The sequence below is a fragment of the Oreochromis aureus genome, linkage group 17 (genome assembly GCF_013358895.1).
Source record: "Oreochromis aureus strain Israel breed Guangdong linkage group 17, ZZ_aureus, whole genome shotgun sequence".
Lineage (NCBI taxonomy): Eukaryota > Metazoa > Chordata > Actinopteri > Cichliformes > Cichlidae > Oreochromis > Oreochromis aureus.
In genome coordinates this window covers 7,798,400-7,824,023 of record NC_052958.1, presented here as the reverse complement: position 1 = coordinate 7,824,023, position 25,624 = coordinate 7,798,400, and the positions used below count along the sequence as shown (strand labels likewise).

Genomic DNA, 25,624 nt, shown 5'->3' with positions numbered 1-25,624 from the left:
CCAATAATAACTAGAAGTTCAGTAACTAAAGTTGCAGGATTAAAATGTGTTGCAATCAGCACCATGAAAGCTGACCAGCACTGCATTGCCCAGCCTATGTTGATACAAGACACAAAATCAACAGCATTGTTATAAAGGTTTTTTTCTGACTGTATCCAAAATTCATACATTCTATAGTTATTATATGCAAAGTCCCGAGGTCAGTGAAGAAGGATTTACAACGAAGAAATGTCCAACTTCTGGAAATCATGTTTATGTTCATCATCAGTGGAGTATGGTATGGAGGTGATTAGCTTGTAGCACAGCAGCTTTTAGCTCGTCTACATTTTTGGGTTGAGTGTTTCTTCCTCTTTACAGCAGCTTATAGATCCCCAGTGGGATTAACATCAGACAAGTTGGCTGGCCAATCAATAAGATGAGATGATGAGGTGGTAGTGTTGGTAATGTGGGAAGGAAGCCCAGCTGGAAAAGGAAATTAACATCTCCATAAAGCGTGTCAGCCAATAGCAGGTAGAGAGCTGCACAGAGTCTGGACTTGATAAATCACAGTGGACAAACCCCCACCAACACCAGCAGATGACAAGGGGACCTAAATCAGCATAGACTGAAGGAACTTCACACTGGACCTCAAAACCCTTGGATCCTGTGTCTCTCCTCTCTTCCTCCAGACTCTAGGACAGATTTTCAAATTGCAGAATTTACTTTTATGTAATTTACTTTCTGATGTCATAGCTGGTTCAGAGGTGGTTTGATTAGGAATGTGACAGCTGTAGCCCCTTTCCCAAAGACGCATGTCTTCCCGACTTTGTGAAGCTCCCCCAAGTTTTTGAATCAACTTTTCTCTGCGTGTGCACCTTTTCCTCCCACAGTTTTCCCTTCCAGTCACATTTTCATTAATATGCTTAGGTACAGCACTCTGCACAAGGCCAAACTTTTCAGCAATCACATCCTGTGGGTTACACAGGATGTGATTGCTGAAAAGTTTGGCGATCGTCATCTGGACAACTGTCAAGTCAACAGATTATAAATGACGGTGCCTGTGTGCACTGAACTAGATCGAGACATCTATCTTATCCATGCTTTTTTAAATATTACAATATTTAAGTAAGTAAGTGAAACTTTATTTATATAGCACCTTTCAAGATATTGATCACAAAGTGCTGTACAAAAGAAAAAAAACACTTAAGGGCCTCCTGTTTCTGGCCAGTGTGTTGCAATGCAAACCATACAAGGGAGATTTTGTTGTAGCTCGTTAGTTGAACACTAATTTCTGGATATTTTGTAATCCTCCTATTGATCAATTATCAGTGGAATCCAGGGAAAAGAACTGCTGCCACTCAACATAGATCATATGTGTTAGAGGAATGAGCAGATCAAACAGCAGATTCAGATGTGAATCTGTAACTTTTAATTGCTGTGTGATCTGCTGAAGGCAGCGGCAGAGATCAGACAGGACTCACAAAAGTTTATATGCGTGTGTGCGAAACAGACTGCCAAACAGACAGCAGGAGCAGGTGAGAGAGCGTGCAATGTGAAAGCAGGAAGAGTGCACCGAGGGGAACGTGTGCCCATTCATCTCTTCACTCAGATACCAGCAGGTAGAGAGGTATGGCAGCCTTACAAGGTCAATATTTTACTTTGGCTCCTGTGCGCTAATTAAATTACAGGCAGAGTGCCTCGGGAGAGCACACACAGACGGTTATGGACCCTGTAACCCCTCCCCTCCCTCCAACGGTTCTTACAAGCCAAACAATTTGTAGCATGAGCTGAGACGCTGGCTTGTTTAGTCACCGCAACACGGCCGATATGAAGCAATTTCACATGTTCAGGGAGATCGGGGGAGTGGTGAGGCAAATCAAGCAGCCAGGCTGGACTTGGAGATAAGTGTGGAATATTTTTTGAAGCCCAGAGTGAAAAAGTGAAAATGGATGAGGAAAGTTTAAATTCTCTGTATGTGATTCCAGTGGGAATATTTTGTTTTTTCCCCTGACCTTGATCAGCATACATGGATATCCAATGTGCTTGTGTCTTGTCTTCAGGAAGAATAACAAGCTTCAGATTGATCTAAGGTACTTTGTTTCTGACAACCTGTTAGCCTAATCATCACTAATAAAGAGAACAATGTCGCATATTCACTAATTACAGCATAACTCCAAGAGTTTTAGAATTCGGGATCTGTTTGCCTCTCTGACAGAGAGAGAAAGAAAGAAAACACGAGTTTTGGAATCATGTTTTTGTGCAACTGCATGAATCTCCGCGGGTATGCGGGGGTGGGGAGGGAACATCAGCCTAAGATTAAGCAGCTCTGCAATTGGCTGTGCGCACCAGGAAGTCCGGCCGCTCTGCAGCTGTCATCTGACTTTGACGCTTTTTGACGCACTCCAGCTTCCGGAAAGTCAACTGCAACAGCGGAAAAAGCGAAACATGGCTCCCAAACTTGAACTTCCAAGCACCGCATTGATGGTCGGGCTGTTGTTTTTCTCCCTGATCCCCCCGGCAGAGGCTTACGATGCCGGGGACGCTCTGGCCCTGCTGCTGTGCACCATCCTCACGGTGGTGGGTTTCTGCGCCTGCCTCGGCTGGTACGCGAGGAGACGGAACGGACAGCTGTGACGATGATGAGACGGGATTCTCCAGCTGCTACCTGCTACCAACCACCACATTATAATACGAATTTTGCGTGATCATCATCGTGGACTTTTGTGGCACAGGCTTTGTGTCTTAAAGACTGATAAGAAACGTGCCTTACTGGGATTAATGCGGCAAGTTCAACGAGGACCACGCGGAGTTGAAGAAGGTGGAGCGGAACATCCAGGAAGCAAACAGGAACTGTTGCTCGTTGCACTGCTGACATGATTATTATTAATGACCAAAAACACTGTTGCCTTCACCATGAACAGACTTCTGCAGCTGTAGCAGGCTCCCTAAAATGCCCACACTATGTACATTTTCGCGCATATTTTCCATCTTTCGAGGTGATTTCCTGACGTGTTGCGCTTCTACTGACTGTCACCGTTGGAAGCGCAGTGTCACATGATTGGAGTGTGTTTTGCAGTTTTGTCACTGTTGCTAATTAAACATGTAGAATAAACGCGACACTTAACAACTTGTGTTCGTGTGTTGAGACGGTGCTTCATTGCATTCAGGTTGAACAGATCCTCTACTAAATGAACCGGGTTTAGCAGATTGGAGAGTAAACATTGCAATCTGTCGTCTGCAGCCTATATTACTGCTCTGGTGTGCCTGTCACGCCTGCGCTGTGCTGTAACATATATTTGAAGTGTGTTGAAAGTTTAGTGCAGGGATGTCAAATACAAGGCCCAGGGGAGCAGAGCTGGCCCAGCAAAGGCTTCAATCTTCATAGATTTTGGACTTATAGTTGTATTTTTAGAAGTTTTACAGCTTTTCCTACTTGTAGAAAACTCACACATGACCATCCGTGCGACACCAAGTAGTTAAGAAATATATTAAATGTACTATAGACATTTCAGTGGGTCAACAGTAACAATGGAAGCCCTTGGAATGGAATGGAAGACAATGCTAACCACCATGATACCTCTTATAATAATATATAGCATTATATATATATTTTCAAATTCATTTAGGAATAAACTAGTGATGTAAACTAACTTTACGACCCTATACAGCCAACAGTTTAAATTATTAGGTTATCAAATTAGTTTATTATGCAGTGAAATAGGACCTTATAAAAATGAATGCCCTTTAGCAAATATCATTAATTTCTTTTAAAGGCAAGAAGTCAACTTTGCCTGTAGCTTAATGTAAATATGTCCATGTAGTAATGTTGGAGAAGTTACCACACGTGTGATGTGTGGCTTAAAGGAAATGTGACTGCTCCATAAAGGGTAAAAACTCCCCCCACTCCACAGAGATCCCTATTGTACAGAGTTTGTATCAGTTACCAATAGCAACATGCTTCCTTCATGTTATGGTAATTCATTCACGATTCCTACACCAAGGATTTTTGTAATGTATGTTCAAAGCATGCAAGTATGTATGTAAGTCTGCAGCTGTGCACAATATTCAGTTGTAAGACTTCTCATGGCATCACAGGTCCCCATACGGTTGAGAAATCAAATATCCTATGAATTTATCATGCTGCCCCAGCGAGGATGACGACACAGTGCAAAGCTCTAGTCGGTTATGTGTATGTACAGTATTGGAGTCTTCTTTAAATCCTCATGCTTTACATATTGGTGAACAAAACAGGATCAAGCAATGCTGTGGTCTGAATCCAGAAAGGGGTCAAATTGGGTTGAAATTAAAATAATAAGAATTAAAAGCAAAAAAGAAAAAAAAAACCCTGGCACATTTTTTTTTTTTTTTTTACGTGAAAAACCTATTTTATTCTAAAGAAGCTGATGTGAATCAATCCTTAAAAAAAGAATCTAGTTTAGTAGACACTTGACGATCCGTTACTCTGCGCGTTACCAGGGGAACCCGGCTGGCTGGGGAGGGGAGAGGAGGGGGGGGTAGCTGTGGCTGTAACGCGTTACCGGCCAGCAGCAGCAGCAGGCATCGCTGAGCAGATGTTGCCGTGAGAGAGAGACGCTGTTAACCGCCGCCGCCGCCGCCGCCGCTGCTGCAACAAGAGACAAGACGCGTCTTGGATCACAAATAGGGGATGCAGGGCGCATGCGCAGTGGGTTCCGTTTACTGTAGGATATTCACGGTGGAGGCAGAAAAAAAAGGGGGGCAGGCAACAAAGCAGGCTTTTTAAAACGGCGAAAAGCACGATTTGTGCAATGTAAATAGCGAACAGGAGGGACACGAAATTGGATTGTCAACAGGTAGGGTTTTGGTTGATCTTATGGTCGGCTGTCTCTATCGTTCTCTCATCTTTTTTTTTTCTTTTTTTTTTCTTTTGGCCTTGTCTTGTGTGGTGGATGCGATTCCAGGCAAACCATAGCGGAGACTTGGAAATTATTCTAGTATAATGGACATGCGGATCCGCTACACTGTTGTGCTTCATCCGGCCGACTGGGACGCAAAGGCGATTATTTAATTCTGCTCCGTGTTTAACTAAATTCTATCGGATTCAAACGCGCATTTAAAAAGAGAGAGACCACTCGACTCACGGAGGACACATTTAAATGCGTAAGTAGACACAAGCGCACTTATTAACGAAATGGGGCATCGCTATAGGTTATGCAATTTTCACCAAAAAAAAAAAAAAAAAAAAAAAATACATAGGCTATATGGAATAGAGCTTGCCATAATATTTTTACCAGCGGGCTTTGTTAGTGCCATTTTTACCCTCCTTTTTTCAACCCAGCCCTACTGATTATCGCATTCGCACATTGCAAAAAGAATTACGCCGATGTGGCTCACAGAGCGGGTGTTACGCGTTATGTTCACTTAACTCTTTGTAATTAGTAACATAAAAGATGATCTGGGGGAAAAATGGAGGCTGGCTCCATAGACGCCCTAATGAGAACACCGCTTATTAACGTTAGACCCGTTAATCCAGTTAACCTTTAATCAGACAAGAAAGAAAAAAAGGGGGCTTTATCGCGTACTGTATGCACCCTTCCGTCGATTTACCACAACGCATAAAGGTTGGGGTGAGTTTATTCGAGGCATCCACCGATTCAGAGAGCCTTCCTCTGTTCTGTAGGGTGTGATCAAGAAGAGCTTATTTTTGGACTGCATTTGTCTTAATGTTTCACAGAGCGCTGAAAATGTAACAAAAAAAAAAAATCTAAGCCTAGACCTGTTTGTGTGTGTGTGTGTGTCACTCGTTTATTTCCGACAGACGACAGAAAAAAAGAAGAAAAATCAGTCGCTTGTTAATGAAGCCTCAACTGTGCTTTCTTGCCTTTGTGCTGCTTTTGTTCAGGAAGCGACGTGAAAGAATATTCTGTTAGTCTAACGCATTGATGCTTTAGTCTGATCGAGCTCGCTTACTGTCTGTGTGATTCTCAGTAGACAAAGTATTCAGGCTGAGGCAGAGTTCTGCACTGAGCCACTCAAAATGCTAAAAAGTAAATCATTAAATAAACGTCAGGGCAAAGGAAAATTATGTTCTTCGGAGTATAGATGGTGCAGGTGTAATTTAACTGTTGTATGGGACTGAATGTTGATGGGTGGAACATATTTTTCAGGGATTTTTTTTTTTTTAGGTGTGATGAGACAAAGGAACAAAGGATGCCTTAGAGGAGAGGTTGCCTATACGCCTAGAAACCTCTTCAAAGCACACCGCCAAATGGATCTAACGCCTCCCCCTGCCACCTCTAGATCATGATACTTGGCTGAAGCTATTCCGCTATCTTTATGATCCCTCCTCCATCTATGGCGAACTATAGCCATGCAGGGGACCACAACATCTTGCAGAATGTCTCTCCTCTCACCACGTTCCTCAAACTGACCTCTCTGGGTTTTATCATTGGAGTCGGTGTGGTCGGAAACCTCCTGATCTCCATCCTGCTGGTCAAAGACAAGAGCCTGCACCGAGCGCCCTACTATTTCCTGTTGGACCTGTGCGCCTCTGACATCCTGCGCTCCGCCATCTGCTTCCCTTTTGTCTTCACCTCGGTCAAGAATGGGTCTGCCTGGACCTACGGCACGTTGACCTGCAAAGTGATCGCCTTCCTGGGTGTGCTCTCCTGTTTCCACACGGCTTTCATGCTGTTCTGTGTCAGCGTCACCCGTTACCTGGCCATCGCACACCACCGTTTCTACACCAAGAGGCTGACTTTCTGGACGTGTTTGGCTGTCATCTGTATGGTGTGGACGTTGTCTGTGGCTATGGCGTTCCCTCCGGTGCTAGATGTAGGGACGTACTCTTTTATCCGGGAGGAGGACCAGTGCACATTCCAGCACCGTTCCTTCAGGGCAAATGATTCGCTGGGCTTCATGCTTCTGCTGGCACTCATCCTCCTGGCCACACAGCTGGTTTACCTCAAGCTCATCTTTTTCGTCCACGACCGTCGAAAGATGAAGCCCGTCCAGTTCGTGCCTGCCGTCAGCCAGAACTGGACCTTCCATGGCCCAGGTGCCAGCGGGCAGGCGGCGGCTAATTGGCTGGCTGGATTTGGTAGAGGCCCCACCCCGCCTACTTTGCTGGGCATCCGGCAGAACAGCAATGCAGCGGGCCGCAGGCGTCTACTGGTATTGGATGAATTCAAAACCGAGAAGAGGATTAGTAGGATGTTCTACATCATGACGTTTTTCTTCCTGGCACTGTGGGGGCCCTACCTGGTCGCCTGCTACTGGCGAGTGTTTGCAAGGGGCCCCGTTGTCCCTGGAGGCTACCTGACAGCAGCCGTGTGGATGAGCTTTGCCCAGGCTGGGGTCAATCCTTTCATCTGCATCTTCTCCAACAGAGAGCTTCGGCGTTGCTTCAGCACCACACTCCTCTACTGCAGAAAATCCAGGTTACCAAGGGAACCCTACTGTGTTATATGAGGGTTTTACTGTGGGTTTTTTTCTCATCTATGTCTCTATTGCCCTGATTGATCTTGATCTGGGTTCGCTCCCATTGTACAGCGTACTCTCTCTTTCTATCTCCCTTCTCTTCATCCTTCAGTTTCCTCCTGTTCCTCCTTCTCCTGGCCCTTCTTTTCCGAGGTTGAAGGTGGACTGCCAATCACGTGGCTGTGCTGGTGCGATTGAATCTAAATCGTATCACACACGGAGGCTGAAGGGAATGGGAATAACGCAGGGGGAATGGATCACCTCCTGTGTTTATGTTCTAGTAAACAGACATTGTGGAAGGCCATGCCAATGCAGAGATGCAAAAAGTTGAAAGAAAAAAAAAAAAGAAAGAGCGATTTGACAAAACAGTGAAAACAAGACGTCTTGCTTTGGATATTTTGAAGACACGTTATTCTGTGAGGTGTGAAATACGTAAGTATGAAAAGAAAAAAAAAACACAAAACAAAGAAATGATACCTCTCAAGGAATCACTGGAAATGTTTTACATTTTAAGAGTTGCACTAAAAAGAAGATGTAAAGATGCTTTTTTTTTTTGGTCGACAGTTGCATTGCAAGGACAACTTTTTTGTTGTTTTTTCCTTCTCTCCCCCTCTCCCTCCAAACTAAACAATGAATGCTTTAATTTGCAACAGACTACACAACCGCTGTAAGTAAAGCAAAAACTGTTGGATTACACCATCACAAGAGGATAAAATGGTTTTAATGTAAGTGATATCTCTTTCATTTCCCGGGCAGGGGGCTTAACGATGGGGGATTTACAATGTGTGGTTTTGAAGTTGCAACTTAAAATCTAGAAATGATTTCTTGTAGTTTTACGATCCATATGTCCCTAGTGTCTGGCATTGTTATTTTCCTAACACATTTTACAAAAAACAAAACAAAACAAAAAAAAAAAAACAGAGGAAAAAAAAGATGAAGTGATGTTTGGAATTAAAAAAAAAAACAAGTTGCTTTTGAAAACAACCTTGTGCTTAAAAAAGACATTGAAGAAGTAGTTAAATGTTTCATCATATCCATGTACCTAAACACTATCACATTGTTACAGTATTGCTGATGCCACTCCGGGTGTTCTTGCCTTAATGGTTATGATATTGTCATGTTTCTGGGGTTTATTTTCAATCACTCCTGAAAAGTTTTCTTCTTCTTCTTCTTTTTTTTTCCTTTTTTTCCCCCTTTAGGTGCAAGGGGAGATTTTTTTTTTCTTCTTCCTATTTTTCACATTAGTGTGAAGTGCATGTTCATTTTTAAAAGCTGGTCCACTCCCATGTGCATCACAGGCCATACACTGAGCAGCCCATTTTTATTCTGCAATGGTTTGCTACACCCCACAGAGTGCTCAGAGCACAGGGAGAGTGTGTGAGTCTGTGTGTTTATGTGTGTGTGTGTGTGTGTGTGTGTGTGTGTGTGTGTGTGTGTGTGTGTGGATCAGACAACAGTCACTTCAAGACCAGAGCCTTAGTATGAAATCTTGCACAATTTGTAAAAAATGTAAAAGAAAAAAAAAAGAGAGACATTTAAGGCACACCGTCTTGTTTCTACTTTCCCTACATTTGCTCTCTACTGATTGTTTTCAGTGACTTACTTTTTTCTCTTGTGGCCATTTTAATATTTATTATGTATTCTTTTTTGTATATTATAGATAGATTGTGTGTAAGTATGTGAGTCTTTTCATTTTGAAGTCCCGAATGTGAGTACAGTTTCAGTTAGGATTGCATTTGCTGAAAGTTAACTGTGTAATCTGTTGCTTTTTGAAAATAAAAAGTTTCCATTTTGCAAAATTTGCATTTATCCCTGTCATTGGGTTGCGAAATGTTGACTGGTCAGATTTAGAGATTCTGAAGTAAAAAAATAAAAATAAAAAATAAAGAAAATGCACATTTCTTTCTCTAAAATGTAATTTCTCATCTTATACCACCAGGTGTCTGACTGGTTAGCATTTTAAAGCCACTGCTCATGTGCACATTTTGTGTTTAAGACATTATTTGTGGTTATTTCTACAAAGGTTTTTATATGTGTATATAGTCGTGCTTTTTATAAGCAAAACACATGAAAAAATATTTAAAGTATGCCTCTTCAAACCCAATCTTTTCTGTCATTTGAGTCCTTGGAACAGCTTGCCAAAAGAGAATATGCTGTATGCTAAACCTTGTCACTGAATATGAAGTGTCTTTGACATTTAATGGGGATAATCTCCATGGATGTAACCCTGGGTGCATACCCTTGCAGTTTTTTTCTCACTCTGTGTTAAAGAGGAATACCACTGAATTTCATATGTAATATATGCAACTCCCATATGGAGTAATGGCAAACCACTCTGGGATAATGAATGCCCTTATACTGAGCCTTCCAGTCACAAATGACATAGCAGTTTGCCCCTTTCTCTCAGTTTTAAGGTCACATTGATTTGCAGCAACACTGAACATGGAGCAAATTAACCTTTTCTTTTGAATTTATATGTATGTGCAAGAAATTTGCCACCTCTAAATAAGTATTCATAATCATTCAGTAACAAACAAAAATATCAATTAGTATATTGATTGTGATTGATAGAGTCAAATGGAAACTATTAAAAAAATCTAATTAACATTACAGTTTCAAAGCAAACCTAATAAAGACAACAAGGCAAAGATATATTTATCCTCAAATTGAGTGGTATTTCTCTTGGAAAGGTTATAATTTCAATGTGCTGGCAATGTCTCCATCTACACTGATGAACTGAATAATACAATATTTGTTACTACCAATTTTGTGTGATTCAGACATCAATGTGGATATTTTTCCACCTAAAACCCATTCCGTTAAATAATGACCTTAGCCTTGGTGCCTGGAAATGCAAAAAATGGTGCTGAAATGGCTTGTAAACACTCCAGGTAATTGCATCCTGGACTGCAGGTTCCGCTGATGAAAAATATCTATTAGGGGTCCATTTTCATTATGAGGCTGGGAATTACTGTTTAATTTTGGACATTGATCATTTCACTTAGGCCCCAGAGGGGCCAAGTCAGATATTGTGAAATTAAAGGGAATACTGGTCTAGTTTTTTTTTTTTTTTTTTTTTTTCCCATTCAGCATATGCAAATCACAAATGGTGTCACTACTGAGCACTGGCCCAATTTCTGGCATGTTTATTTGAGTGCCCCAGTAATTCTGCTTCTCCCTATGTCTGAGGGAAGATGACAGACAGCTTCTCTCTGTGTCTGAGGGAAGATGACAGGCAGAGGTGGCTGGCTTGAAAGCGGTTCATTCTGGCAGACAAGCTCACACATTGAACTCTTTTCCCTCTGAGCTACCATCTCTCCCGAGAAACATCAAGAAACATATTGTTCATAATCAAAGCCGTTACCATGTGACTGGAATTGGTTCTGTGCACTTGTGTTTAGATCATGAAAGAGGGGGATGGGGAGGCAGATAATTTTTGTGAGGCAATTACAGTGCTTTGCTGGAGATACTTTTCATTTAATGATCAGAAGACGTCTGCATTGGATTTTGGCTGCCAATGAATAATACAAACATTCCTAATTCCATGCCTTTCTCCTTGTATCTCAGTGGATTTCCGCACACAGTTTCAGTTGTTTAATGGACTGCCAATGGGCACTAAAAGAAAAAAAAATAAATCTCACAATAGACCTCTTTTGCTGTCTATGATTTTAATAAATACCATCTGTTGACTGGCAAAGAGTTTTTTTGAATGGGGGGGAAAAAGCTCAACTAATGTGAGCCTTTCTGCACTCTTAAGCATTTTCTGTTTGTATAATGCATAGCAAACCTTAATTAAAGTGCAGCAAGTGTCCATGCCGAGAAGCACTCAAATATGGAAAGCTGCCTCGAATGGAATGGAGTGGATGACTCAATCATCTGACAGGCTACTCAGGAAAAAAAGGAAGAATTGCTTTCTGTCTTGGCATCGCCCTTCTTCTTCTTATTTGTTTGATTGTGTGACCGCTTGAGAACGGAGCCGGCAATACAGTGGTTCAATACGCTTTGCATAATTTCTCAAGGGAATTCATTTTGTTTTGTGAAATGCCATTTACAGACTATTGCGTGGGATGTTTGGTCAAATTATTATTATTTTGCTCAGTGTACATGTGCCTGTTTGTGAATGTGTGTGGTTAAATGACCTTGTGACACTGTGCTAGGTTTGTGGCTACAGATTTTCATGCATTTGCGTTTGCCCTCACTCTCGGTTCAATCCACTATCAGTAGGTTTCAACTGCCTGTGAAGCCAAATGGATGTGGTTTTTTGCTGCATACTATGTGGTTTACATTCTTCATAGTGGAGGGCTTCAGTAGTTTTTGTTGGCCTTACAGCTTCATGACTAATGTGCCATGGCCGATTGGTAATGGTCAAATGAATGATGACGTGAGGATCACAACTGTGTCTCCATGTGTAGGTGTTAGCTAAAATGTAACTATTGTTGTCTGTTTTTTGTTTTATTCTTTTCTTTTGGCTGTCAGAATTTAATCTGGTTATGCTCTCCATCCTTTCAGAATCCATTCTTTCTCAAATGAATTTCATTTTCTAAAGCTGTTAGACGTAATGACAGAATACTATGCAAAATTCGGGGGGCAATGTAAGTAATGCATATTTTAATTTGGACAAATGCATCTACAGAATGTGAAATAACATACATCAAGCTCAAGGTTAATATTATAAACCCCTTTATGTATGATATTGTTTGATGTTACGAAGCTAATGAAGACTAAGATGTTAGTTGAAAAATGAGAGAATGTTTACTACAACCGAACATAATGATGCATTCGATTCCTGGGGATGATAGTGAGGTTCTGTAAATGTTGCAAATGTTGCTGCATTTAATGTCTGACAAGCTATTACAGGCAGTGCAGGCCTCTGAATACCAATGATTAAAAACAGGAGGATTAAGATTTCGCCTTGTAATATCTCAGTCTTCATGTCTTCATTTCCAGCAGCCACCCTCTCTGCAGCCCATCATGCAAATGCCTTATATAAAGAATATTCCTGCTTTAAATATTAACTGATTAAATTGGGGATGGAGCTTCAAAGGTTCTGTCCTGCATATTTAAACAGTATTTCTTTTTCTTTGCCAGTAATGTGAGACTTAGTGGCTGGATCATTTCTCTGGAAATTTGCTAGGGGCAAAAAGTTTTAGCAGATGAACTCCGTTCTGTCTTAGCATCACACCTGTATGCATTTAAAAGCACTACTGGACTGTAGTGTCAATTTAGTGTCATAGCTAGCAATTGATATTATCTTTTCACTCCGTAGATTAATGGAAGCAGATGACAGAATTAAGTGACATTAATACACTATGGCTGTTGTGTACATGTTTTATGATGTGGGATTTTTGTTTTTGTATGTACTTTTATGAGAATGCTTGGTTTGAAGGGATAGTTAATCATTTTGTAAAAAACAAAACCCTGCTTGTAAATATGCCTTGATGAAAAGATTAATACCACTTTCTTGCTGTACCTTAAATATGAATCTAGGAAAGGGTGATTAGATTAGCATAGTACATAAAAAAAAATCACCTAGCTTTACTACTCCTCTAAAACTAGCTAATGTACTTAAAATACATATTCAGAAGCTCGTTATTAACATGTTACATCTTATTTGATCAATCCATGCAAGATAAAGTAATGTCTGTGTTGAAATTGACTGTTTTATAAGTGGTTATGTTTATGTCATCGCTAGCAATGTCCTATACTACCACTAGCAAGTTACCTTTTATGCTAAGCTAGGTTTGCTCAAATGGCATATTTAGCCTACAGATGTGAGAGTGGTATAAATCTTCCTACTTTGCTTCTCATCCAAAAAATGCATGAACATACTTTTACAGCAAGCACAGAGCTTCTGTAAGGATTTCTGCTTCTTATACAATCGCCACACTGTTACTGTTTTGCTATTCTACTTCAAATGCTCCTGTGCTAATGCATAACACATTCAAGATATTTTATGTTTATGTTATTCCTGCAAGTGCAATTACCTAAGCCGCATTGAGATAGGAAAAAAATATCATTTTACACTTTGATAACTGCACATACTTTCTGTAAATCACACAGAATAAACAATATGGGACTGAACTGTGCATTGGAATGTAAACATCTTAGCATAATGTTATGATGCTGTGAACTGATGGTTTTTGCTGTGGAAAACTGCTGTCGCAGTCTGTTTAGAGTGTTCAGGTCATTATGTAGGCTTACACATAGGTTCTGTTTCTTCACTGTTAAATCCTCTTGGTTGCGGTGGGAGTCAAGTGTAAACATGTCCCCTTCTCTGCTAAGTCTTAGGATGAGTGATGGAGCCATGGATAGATCGTGATTGGTGGGTTAGCGCTTAAGCACTTGTACACCAAAGTTGGAATATGCAAAGAGAGAGTACTGGTCGGGAGTAATCCCCCAACAAGGATTACCCATGTCTTTCATGCTAGATTAAAGGGTCCCATGATACCCTGCTGTGGCGTCTGAGTCCTGACGGGGAATCGGTTCGCTGCATGAGAAATTATCAGTATCATCTTTGCCATCTTTTGTTATTTTTGTCTGCTTAATAGTGAGTGTGATTTGGGCGTTCATGTGCGCGGGCATTCTTCAATACTCCAGATCTGGTGAGGCTGACCAGTCACGAGTCATGTAGTCTCTCTCTCACTGTGTGTGTCTCTCTGCAAGTGAGATAATCATCTTATTCATCAGGCGCTATGCACATGCACTCCGAGCGAGTCTGAAATCATGTGGATGATCTACCCACAGCAGTTCACAGAGAGGAAAAGAAACATTTGGGTCACAGAAAAATTGAATAGTTTTGTTATTTGATTTCTGCACCAGTGCGCCCCCCCGCTTTTATTGTACTCAAGATATACCAAGCTTAAGGATAAAAACTGACAAAACTAGCAGGCATAGCAAACATTTTCCTAACAGACTAAAATATTCCGAATCTGCTATCTGGCTTATACGGGCTTCAGAGTATTATGAGTTTCAGCAAGGAGGCTGAGACTACCACATTCACATCGCACTGCATTTGCATCGAGCAATCTGTCACAATGAACAGCCAACGTGTACATCACGGTGCCTAGTTACAACACGCAACCAACTGCTGACATCTGCTCACTGTGGGGCACATCTGCCCCCAGAGGAGAGGAGAAAATTAATTAATTTCGATCATTTAGGTCTTTTGTTTTTAAACTCTTCTTTAGGTTTTAATAAAATTGTGACAGCATCACTATTACTTTATCTTAATTTATTTTTTGCATCGTGGCAGTTGGGGAAAGTGTTTAGGGGTGTTTATACAGGCGATTTGTTCCCACTAATTCGGCATGCTTTGTGATGAATCCAAGGGCTTTCGGAAAGAAGGAGGGGGGGAGGGGAGGAGGTGGCAGTGAGGGTGGGGGTGGGAGTTAATCCACTCGTTTTCTTCTGTTCCAGCCTGTTCAGCACATTCTGTCTCTCCCTCTTTCTCTCCCTCCCTTCTTTATTTTTGGAAACATCTCATTCTCGTGAGTCAGGCCCAGCATGCTCACGAAGACTCGGTCTATCAAGCTCTCGCCTCCTACTTCTCTCTGCTGTTTATGATATTAAAACATAAGAGAGTCGTGCAGGGGGAAGCAGAACTCTTCGTCTGTCCACTGAATTGTTAATGCACTGTGTTTACATAGTTGACACCTAATGGGTGGATGGGCCTGCATCCAGTGGTGCAATAATTGGCTGAGAGAAGACCTTGACAGGTGACATGCAGCAATTTCTTACCTGAGACTGCAAATTTTAAGAGTCGCTGCATTTATGCTCCATTTGTGGAACGAAATCAGCGCGGTGATGGTGACGATGATGACGCGCCTGCGTTTTTCGCGTCCATCTTAATTTGTCAAAGAGCGTTGATGGCGGGGTTTGATTGATGTGTCACCTGCACTTGTGCCGCACAGTTTTATCAGCTTCCTTCCCTTCTTCTTTTTCACCGCAGTGGAACCGTAAAAGGACGAGAGCTAATTAGCATGTTTGCAATGCAGTGTCACTTCTTTTTGAGAAGCGTTCTTGCAAATAAGGCAGATCACTTCCAGGGAAAATCTGCTAAATTAAAGTTGCCTTGGAAACACGGACTTATACAACAAACAGTTACATCATCCTGCTGGCACAGCCTTAGATCTGAATACAAGATTAAACGGCTCGTTGAGATGGACATTTTTGCTTGTTTTATATTTAAAATCATTTGCAGGCGAGTTCTTTCTGACTCAGTGCGTGTTTTTGTTACCTGTTAGTGCGTGTGGGGAAAAAATGATTCATCTCTTAGAGCTAATTATAGCGATAACCTGCTGCAACAAAATCAAACATTGTCCACACTGCACGTCCATAACATTAAGGAAGAGCGTCTGTTGTGCTGGCTGAGGATTTAATTTGGCTGTAGGCTGCAGATGACTGTTAACATTATTTTCATGTGCTCATTATTTTGTGTTTTGGTAACATTTTGATCAAGAGAGGTAGTTGGGTGCTCCTCCAGTCTCTTTATGTAAACTTTCTTTTATGTATATCTGCAGGCATAATTTTTCAGTGGTCTTACGATCTGTTCTACATTTTTTAGGGTGAAACATAATTAAAAAGTTGTGTTTGTATGTTTTTTTTTCCTCATTGTACTCAAAAACCTCTAAAGTATTGTGTTGGAACAAATTGTCCCTATAGCTTTGCTGGGAAATGTGTATTGCTACTGTACGACATGGCCACTGTGGTGAAAACTAATTTTCTTCTGTCTTCTGTGTTCAAAGAATTCAATTTTCCTCTTGAGGAATTATATTTGCTACATAGATATAATAGCTTTCGTCTCACAGTCTGATTACACTGTTGTTCTTTTGTGCAATCAATTTTTATGGCCACTATACTCCGCTTTGCAATCTGTATAAGTCAGTGTTTTGCAGCGTATGTTATTATTTACCGTTGATGTCATACGTTGCCTAATTGTGACGGAGTTTACTTACCCACCTTACACCAAATGGTTCCTGATGCATTTTGTATTTGTGCATGGTGTTGGGAGAAAACTGAGATAGCTTGGAATATAGAAAAAACAAAAAGTAAGCCTTGAGTAAAAGAGTAAAGCGCTATCGCTCATCAACCACAGCACATGGTCCCTCAAAAGTCAGTGCTGTGAATTTTTTCTTCTGAATCACTGCAGCCATTCCTCCAGACACTCTGTGGGACAAAATGGTCTCAGACACTTCATATAATTCAACAGACTCACCTGCAACCCAAATAAATCATGATATTTTTCTGCTTTTATACCTACCGTGTGTGGGTAGAAATTCATGGTAGTATCGTTCATGTATAGCTTATGCATGCATGGAACTAAATACACTGTTCTTTGTATATGACATGCATCCATATGAAACCTGCTTGGGGTTTTTTTTTGCTATTTTTTTAGTCACTTAAATCTTTAGTCGTACATTTTACTCATAAAAACACTAAAGTGGACCTATTATTAACTATCAACTCTATATTTTTATTCTTCCAATCCCTTTAAGCCAGCATTCCTCTGATTGGCTGCTGCTTTTAAACAAAAGGCTTGAATGGCAGGTAGACGGGGCCTCCCCCTGCCTGAGATGACCATATTAGTAATATCCACTTTCGCTGACATTATTAACATCAGAGTGTTAGAAAACACATACACAAAAAAGGGAAATTGTAAACAAAGTGTACAAAACAGCCAGAATTATAATAAGTACAGGCCCTAAGCTCTATGTTGAAATTTTAAAGTCTCAGATGTAAGATTAACATCCAGTTAGCGACACGACTCTGAAGGTTTAAGCACAGAAAAGTGCAATTTGCCTCCCCTGTGTTTCTTTTTTTAATAGCAAAACAATCATCCACTTGAAGTGAAATTGTTTCTTTCAATCTTGAGCTTTCACTAAAAAAACACAAAAAGAGGTCATTTGCTTGTCTCTTGATGTAGGACGAAAAACTTTATATGCTTTTATTTTTTCCCCATTGGAAATCTTTTTTTTGTTTGTTTGTTTGAAGGCATTGAGCTATGAACTATGAACCTCCTGGGACACCACCTGAAGAAAGGACCCCTTTATTTCTCCCTCATTGCTTCTTGAGTCTAAAATTAGTTGTGAGAAGATTTTACGATTTTGCCCCAAGCTCATTAGAGAAGCGAAAACAGCAAATGTTCAGCTCTAGCTAAATCCTCTCCAGCCACTAAGCTGGTTCTTTCTCCACAGTCTTTCGGTGATGTTTTAGCAATAACTCCTAAAAGGGTTTTCTTGCCATGACCCCATCCTCCTGCAGCATGAACAGCTTACCCCTCACAGTTTCCTGCACATCAGTTAGCTTAGCGACCACTTAGAAAAGACGAAATGCATCTTTAAATAATCAGATTGCTGCTCTGTAATTATGCACACTTTAAACCATGTTGCAGATCTATGCACGCGTGGCTGAGCTGGACATAAACAAAAGCACAGTACTGTGGTATGTGACACAGCCTACTGTGACAGACTGCATCCCTGTGACATCAAATAACACATTTGAATAGAAAGCAGATGGGTGAATATAGCCCGACAGACATTTTTCTTCTTTATCTTTTACCACCAGGAGAAACAAACACAATACATGCCCTTGTTTCTGAAAGACCAGGTCACATCAGATTTCTCAACTCCTGTACTGTCTGATTTTGTTTTTCATTCAGTGACACATTACATTGGCTTTGAATATGTAAGGCCTTGTTTTATCAAGTATTTTATCCCCAAGATAAAGAGGACATGCAAAAGCAATTTATCTGGCATGGGGTCATTCAGGATTTCTGAAAAAAAAAATCAGCTGGAAATGATAATTTTTGTTGTCTTTTACTTATGTTTATTCTAATACAATGTAACATTTCACTGTTTCCACACATCTTTGATGTATTAGTGCACAATTCTCTAACTTTTATTCTGAAGATCACTGTGACCAGCTAGCACAAGTTGCTATTATGGTGGACCTTGATATCATTTAGCTATCTCCCACAGAGGATCTCTTACCACTACCGAAGGGATTCCAATTCCATCATCTTGGACGGCAGCAGTCTGATGGTAGTCCTTCTGCTTTGGAGATCCCCTGCGAAAAGAAGGACCGCTCTAACCAGAGCCTGCAAGACTGGGGAGTAGAGCAAGGTCAGCCTTCACCAGCTGCAGTCCAAGATGGTGGAGTTGGCATTCAGGAAGAGAGACTCAGCTCAATATTGCTCAGTTTTTTACTTGTCACAGAGGATTTGGGATTAATATAGATTAATGCCAAATACTGTACAAGTTCCTTAATATGAGCTTTTATATACAGTTTGAACACTCAATAGCAGTGACAGCTGGAGATGCACATAAATATATTCTCTATGCAATATGTACCTTACCTGTTGTCTATAGCAAATTGTGTTTTTGACTGTGAGTGGGCTTAATTTCATTTCATCCAGGCAAGACTGCTAGCTGAAGTTGAAGTCTGGAATATGAAAACTGTCAACCTCTCAAATTATGCATTAACAACGTGATTACAATTTTTTTTTTTTAAATTGCGTTATGGATCATAAGAAAATGTTGCCAATCTCAGAGGAGCTTTCTGATGGGATCAAAGCGGGCCTGTGACTACAATGTCTGGGGAAATTACTCAAATGTGTATAAATGATCCTCATCATGTTTCTTTCAGGTCTGCTTTTTCTTTGCTTTCTATTTCTTGCGCACTGAAAATTTCAGTTTTTTTGAAAACCCGAAAAGTAAATTAAACAAAATCTTCCTTTGTCATCTTTGAACTGTCACAATGCCACAGCCATGTAGAAATCAAGCTCAGTTTCATTTCCTCTCCTTTATTGGCTTTCCCTCTTGGCAGTTAACTGAGCCATCTCGGTGGCTGTAAAGGAGCATCGCAGCCTCACTGCATCTCCAGGGTCAAGAGCTCTCCCTGGCTAAATTAGATCAGAAATTCTGATCGCTCAGTCCAATTTATTTTAATTAACACTGGGTCACACCAGTGCTCGCAATGAGCAAAAACACTATGCGACATTCATTTGAGGAACTAGGAGCACAGTGACAGCTGAGGAGCACTCAGCTTGAAAGGTGGAATTGGTCAGGATTTTGGCTGTTGTGGCATAGGTGGATCATTTATACACACAAATGTAAGCATGATTGCGCGACAAAGTGCTAAAATGTTGTTATACAGATGAGTTTTTAAATGGTTCTCTTCTTTTCTTTTATCGTCTAAATTTATTCACAGGTTGTAATGAACATAGGGGCTTTTAGGAGGCTCTAGTGAGGGTATGGACTGTTATTTTTTATTGAAAGCTGCTTTTCTGTTCTGTGTCATGTGCATACATGCTTTCAAACTGACATTTGTCATTGCATGCAGCTTTTACTGAGTTCCCAAATGCTAAACAAAACAGCCAAAAAGGTGCGTGTGGATCTCTGGATGCTTGTCACCCCTTGGGTGTGCAATTCATTTTCCCATAGTAAAACTGGTTTCCAAAGAGAGCACATGATTAAATGGGACTGTTAGGGAGGGCCCCACTAATAAGTGACTACAGACAAACAGTTATTAGATATACTATAGCTTGGTATTTCTGTGCATCACATTGCTGTGTTAAATGTAGAAGTTTTCACCAGTTTTCCCTGTTTTTAATGGGGACCATACTTTGCAAAATGAACTTTATATTTTAGTCAATTAGATTTAAAACCAAAGACCAATGACTGAGATCATAAATCTAGTAGGAAACCATCAGGAAAGTGTTTTTCTGAAGTGCTACATTAATAGATTTGTGGGGCTCAAACCTTTAACTTTTCATTTTGTTTCCATTGCAGATTTGGTTTCTACTGGATGCATGTGGGCTGAGTTGCCTAGTATAGCTGGTTTCCAAGGGGCCATGTGATAAAGTGGGACTGTTGTGGGGGGACCCCATTAAAAGGTTTATATAGAGATAAAACAAGTATTAAGCAGAACTGAGTTAGGTTTATTAATGTGGCCCTCCACACCAGTCCCAGTTTCTCATCTGACCCCTCAGGAAAATGAATTGCCCACCGGTGTTATAGTAGAAGGAGGTGACCAACAGACAATTACTAGGTGTGCCCTACTTTGGCATTTATGTGTGTCATATTGCTATCTTAAGTGTACAAGAAAGATGAGAGGTTCGATTAGAGACATTTTCAAAATGTGGCTGCTAGCATGACATGACAATCATGGTCAAATGCTACAGTCAGCAGGTTATGTTTAGGTTTTTTATCGCCATTTTTCACTCTGTTGGGGACCATAGCTTGCAAAATTAACTTTATATTGTATTTAATTAGATTTGAAATGAGTGATTGAGAACGTAAACCCATCAGGAAAGCATTTACTGAAGTGTTTACAGCAAGGGAACCAAAGGCCATTTTCCCAGATGTCTTTTTGATACCAGATGAGCAGCATCGGCTTCACTTTTTTGACTCGGAGCCGAAGTTCATCTTCTAAATGGAGTCTACACTACAACAGCTGTACCCGACACATACCAAATTGTGTTTGTTATTGAGGAAGTACAGCTACTTGACTCTCTCCATCTGTGTTAACGACAGCAAGCGGAGGAAACAATTTGGGATGGCAAGTTAAAATTTGACAAAGACCGAAGACACTGAAACTCATAAAATACTGTAGTGATAATATAATCAGTTCCATCAGCAGCTTGCTCGGCAGCTGAGGGCTAAGGCGTGTCACTGATCTGATTACATACTCATACAGAGCTCTGATCTCATTGTTCTCTGACATGGAGGATAATACATGCATAATGTTGCAGCAGTGTCCTGCTGATAAAGCTTTGTTGGCTGTAGTGGAAAGATGTTGCGTCTGAGATCACTTTTAAATGACCAAAAAGCTTTGAAATATTGGCCAAGTAGACATTGTCCTCAAAAGATGATGTTAATAAAACAGTTTACAATGAAAATGTTGCTAGTTTAAATCCCAAATGGCAATTCCCTGGTTTGACAGGAAAGAGGTGCATTTAATCCCTTGACAGCTAAAGTTTTCCTGAGTTAACACATAATGACTTGCTGTCCACCAATGGCTCTGTTTTTAAGATAACAGTTCCAGAAAGAGGAAGTGCTGGTCTTGGCTCTTGTTGTTGCTAGGCAACAATTGAAAATCCGTTTGAAGTGTGGCATTTTTTGCCGAAATTTGAAATATTTTTTATCTTCAAAGGCAGCACGCACTGTTGGGAACACACAACAGCATGTCCCTTCCATCGCAAACATCAAATAAAGGGGTCAGTGTGGTAACGACAGTGTCCTCATTTATGTGCAACCTTATTGTCGCAGCAGTGTTGCAGGGTGCCTAATAGGAAATGACTACAGCTCAACTGGGAAGCTTCCAGATATGAATATGCATTAGCATGGCCCTATGGCACTGCTGAAATTAAGCAGATCGTCCTTAATGGTCCTTGTGTAACCCTTGTTGATCTAACAGGCTTAATTTTGCAGATCTTGTCCATTATTCCAGAAAATGAGATATAAATGCACAGATTGACTATGACCTAAATCTCTACTTTGAATCCCTGCTTTGGTAACTTTGAACCTATGGGCTAAAAAGGAGTCCACAAGTAAAAAAAAATGAAGAAAAGAAATACACAATAACACCCTGCTTGTCTTACTCAGAGGTAAAAGACGCAACAACATTGACAGGCTGTTCACAGCTAAATTACATTACTTTGCTATTGTCACTGAAGTGAAACCTTTTCTGGGAAAAATAAAAAAAAGTTTGTGTCTTGAGATTTGCAGTGCAGGTCATTAAATGAGTGCTGTCGAGTAGTGAGCCATTAATAGATTTGTGGGGGAGCAACTTTTAACTGTCCGTTTTCTTTCCATCATCACTTGCAGATTTGGTTTCTGCTGGATCCATATTGGCTGCGATGCATAGTAAAGCTGGTTTCCAGTGGTGTTTGTAAGACTTATCTAGTGATTAAGAGTATGAAAGTGAGCTGCTTTATGGTTTACTGTATATCATCGACTAATAACACAATTAATGAACTGAGAAGTAAATGGGTGAAATTCTTCCTTTGGCAGTTTCTGTTTGATATCTGTCTGGAAACACTGGAGTGGTTTAATGAGGCATCAGTGCTGTCAGTAGTTCACATGCTTTCTTATTCTAACAGCCTGTCCTTACTCGAACCCATGGAGCAAACACTGAAAATAAAGCCTCATGCATAATTGAGTCATCCGGACCAAAATAACACTACCAATTCAAGAAAAAAAAAAAAACAATCTCCAAGGTACTGTGAATAATGCAATCACGGAGCATGAACAAAGAGAGATGTCATGTTGGCTCAAGAAGTGATAACTCTGGCTTCCAGAACACAGTGTGGAGCAGAACTAAATTATGTTTGTGGCAGTTTGGTCACAGGACAGGGTAATTAAAGAAAAGGAAAGCAGTGTTTAAAGTAAATGTGTGATTCCTAAAAGCCTCTGGGAGGGGTTTATTAGAAGGGCAGGGTTGATCCTCAAACAGGCAGCGGCTGATAATGCACATTGGCATATTGGGACACGTTGGTTTTGAAAATGATTCTGTCAGGCTGAGGTAATGTGCTGATCACTGGAAGCATTTCTGAGTAGTCTCATCTGGTTTCTCTCATCATCTGTCTTTTTCTCTGTCGCCCTGCTCAAGCCCACCACTCCTCAGACAGACATATTCACATCTGCAGTCTCACTGCATTGTATTGTGCAATCTATAAGCTGTGGCAGGCTGAGCAGCCTGACTTTTTTCTTTTGACTCGGTCTTTCTTAATTCTTGTTTGGTGCTCTAATGCCAAAGGTTCAGAGCCCTACACAGAAAGACGATGGGTGATTTGGGATGGGAAGGCTATTATTAGAATTTTACTGATGAAAACTGATGCTGATCATCAAAGCTTACAGGTTATGGCTGTTTCTTTCTCCTCTAGTGATCATGTTAAGATTTTGGATTGAGCAGTCAATAAAGCTGGCGGGTCACTACTGGGTAATTAGATGCACAGTAAAGGCACAACTTGGAAATTCAACTTGAGAGTTCAAATGCACTGAAACTTATGAAAACAACAGCAAAAAAAGGCACACAAAATATTGGATGATTTATGTAATACTCTAGATACATGTTGGCCATTAGCTGTTTACCGTTAGCTTCTCACTTCCGCAGCTGTTCTGTCACGTTAATGTCTCCCCAGAATCACTTCCAGCATGTTTTGTGAGGTTTTCATTTTGATAAAAAATTGTGAGCTTTTGCTGTATTTTTTTCTATATCTGATGTGTTTGATTGAACTTGCATTGTGTTTTGTGTGCTTTTGCACCAGTTTTCCATTTGTATTTTTTTGCAGCATGTTTGACCTCTCAGGGCCTCCATATTAATAAGACTTCTTTTGACACAAAGTTCCCAGGCCTTTAGCTTTTCTTTCTTTTTCGTAAAAAAAATCAGATTGGTCGTTAATATTAATGAGGCTCTACTTTCTCTTTTAAATAAGAGCTTTAAAATAACTCCACAAATAAGTGTTCTGAAGAATTGCCAAGTTGGCTGCCAAGTGTCAAGACATGCTTGTAGAATGACTTTCCTTGAACCTACTCTAAACCACTGAAAGATCAATCTTTCACATTAAACTTAGTAGCAAACCTATATAATGTTTTTTTTTTTTTTTTTTAATTTCTTTAGCTAGAAAAATACAATCCACATTGGTGTTTCGAGGCTCCACTGATACCTCCAATTTAATGGAAGGCTCTTACCAATACTAGTCATGTTCTGCACTGTCAGATGCACTGGAGAGCACAAAATGTAATCACACATAGTCAAACTTGGCACTGGCAGTTTTGTCATTATTAAAAGTCTGTTATGGGTTTAACAGCATGTGTTTTATTATATAATAACATGACATGAATTCTGGAAGTAGCACCCAAACTGATTTTTGTTTCTGAAATCAGTAACAATTTAAGCCTGTTTCTCCCCCGGGTGATTTATGCAATTTTAGCTTGTTGTGTTTTACTTTATGGTATAGTAGTCACGTGTAAGTGGAAATATCTAAGCAGTTCTTTATTCGGTTGTCATTTGGTTGGTTTAATTTTTTTAAAAACCCACCACTCTTCTTTTTATGTTGCCTTTGAAACATTGGGTATTTTTACATAAGCATACATAGTTATTTAAGTATTAAAAACTTACTTCATTCTGCTTACAGTTAAACTGGTGTCCATATCTGTGATGCCGTTAAACCCCTGGCTAGAGTATAACTGTGTTGTGGTAGACTATACCTCCACAAAACCCTTCTTGTGGCCTTTCCAAACCAGCTCTGCCTTTAAGAGAGACTTGTAAGCTTGCCTTCAGAGCTCTGTGATCCTAATCCAATCCATTGAGTGCAAAGAGGAAGCTGTTAGACTGTGGAGCTGGCTCCATCCATTCCCACCCTGACCGCAGACACACAGGTTACAGCGTCCCTGTCTGCCTTATCTCCAGGAGCACTGGCTCGGCTTCAGACCTACGGCTCAGGCCCAGCCCCTGCTCGAGATAAAGCCCGAAATAGACCACTCTCACTGACAGCAAGGCAGCACTAGATAAGACTGTTGTGTCCACAGCTTTGAGCTGGTGGCGAGGAGGAGCAAGAGAGAGACCGTAAGGAAAGTACAGATATGGTGAATGCAAGGTGTTAATACCGATTGTGCCTAGTGATAGCCCTTTGGCCCTCTTATTCAGCCACAGGTAAGGGAAGTCATAGTTATCGAGATGCACAAATATCCCCACGCCCCACACTTTTCTCACTGCTGAGCCCATTGATTGTGCCTATTGACCCATGCAGCTGCAGCCCCAGCCAATTTGGTTGTCATGGCTTACAGCGATAAGAAAATTACCTTGGACTCCAACAGCTTCTGCTCATACATGTGCATGTCTATGAAGGTTTATGCATGGCCTCCTTTAGCAATGTTATGCACCCTCTGCCTGATGGCAAACTGCAAAAGTGCATCTAAGAAGGTTTTTCTCTCTTGGCATGCAGAAGCCAATCAATACCAGTGTGTCTTAGTAAATTAGATCATGTAGACAAGAGGCAGTAGTCAGCAGAGTCATCCCAAAGTAACCCCTCGCCTGGTTAGTTCATTCTCCATTAGACAATGGCCTGGAGTAATTGAATTGGCCTGTACAAGCTCAGGGCTTGGCCTTCGCTTTTTCGCCTTTGACAGCACATATTCAGGTCTGATAACTTTATTCGCCAGCCAAGAGCCAATTTAGAAGTATT

General features: G+C 40.7%; 2 protein-coding genes across 4 annotated transcripts; both read left to right on the top strand.

Annotated features, from left to right (window-relative positions):
• The first annotated feature begins 2,353 nt into the window (after window positions 1-2,353).
• On the top strand, window positions 2,354-3,110 carry LOC116328730 (small integral membrane protein 30). Its single transcript, XM_031750591.2, has one exon. It carries the CDS (start codon window positions 2,425-2,427, stop codon window positions 2,611-2,613), a length of 189 nt encoding a protein of 62 aa, XP_031606451.1. The 5' UTR covers window positions 2,354-2,424; the 3' UTR covers window positions 2,614-3,110.
• A 1,379-nt stretch (window positions 3,111-4,489) lies between these two features.
• Window positions 4,490-9,236, top strand: gpr85 (G protein-coupled receptor 85). 3 transcript variants are annotated; one of them, XM_031750608.2, is made up of 2 exons: window positions 4,490-4,811; window positions 6,144-9,236. In XM_031750608.2, the coding sequence occupies exon 2, from the start codon at window positions 6,295-6,297 to the stop codon at window positions 7,426-7,428; it is 1,134 nt and encodes a 377-aa protein (XP_031606468.1). In that variant the 5' UTR covers window positions 4,490-4,811; window positions 6,144-6,294; the 3' UTR covers window positions 7,429-9,236. The 3 variants fall into 3 exon arrangements, with proteins under 3 accessions (XP_031606468.1, XP_039456680.1, XP_039456679.1); XM_039600746.1 differs by having other exon boundaries at window positions 6,126-9,236; XM_039600745.1 differs by having other exon boundaries at window positions 4,490-5,118.
• The last annotated feature ends 16,388 nt before the right edge of the window (window positions 9,237-25,624 follow it).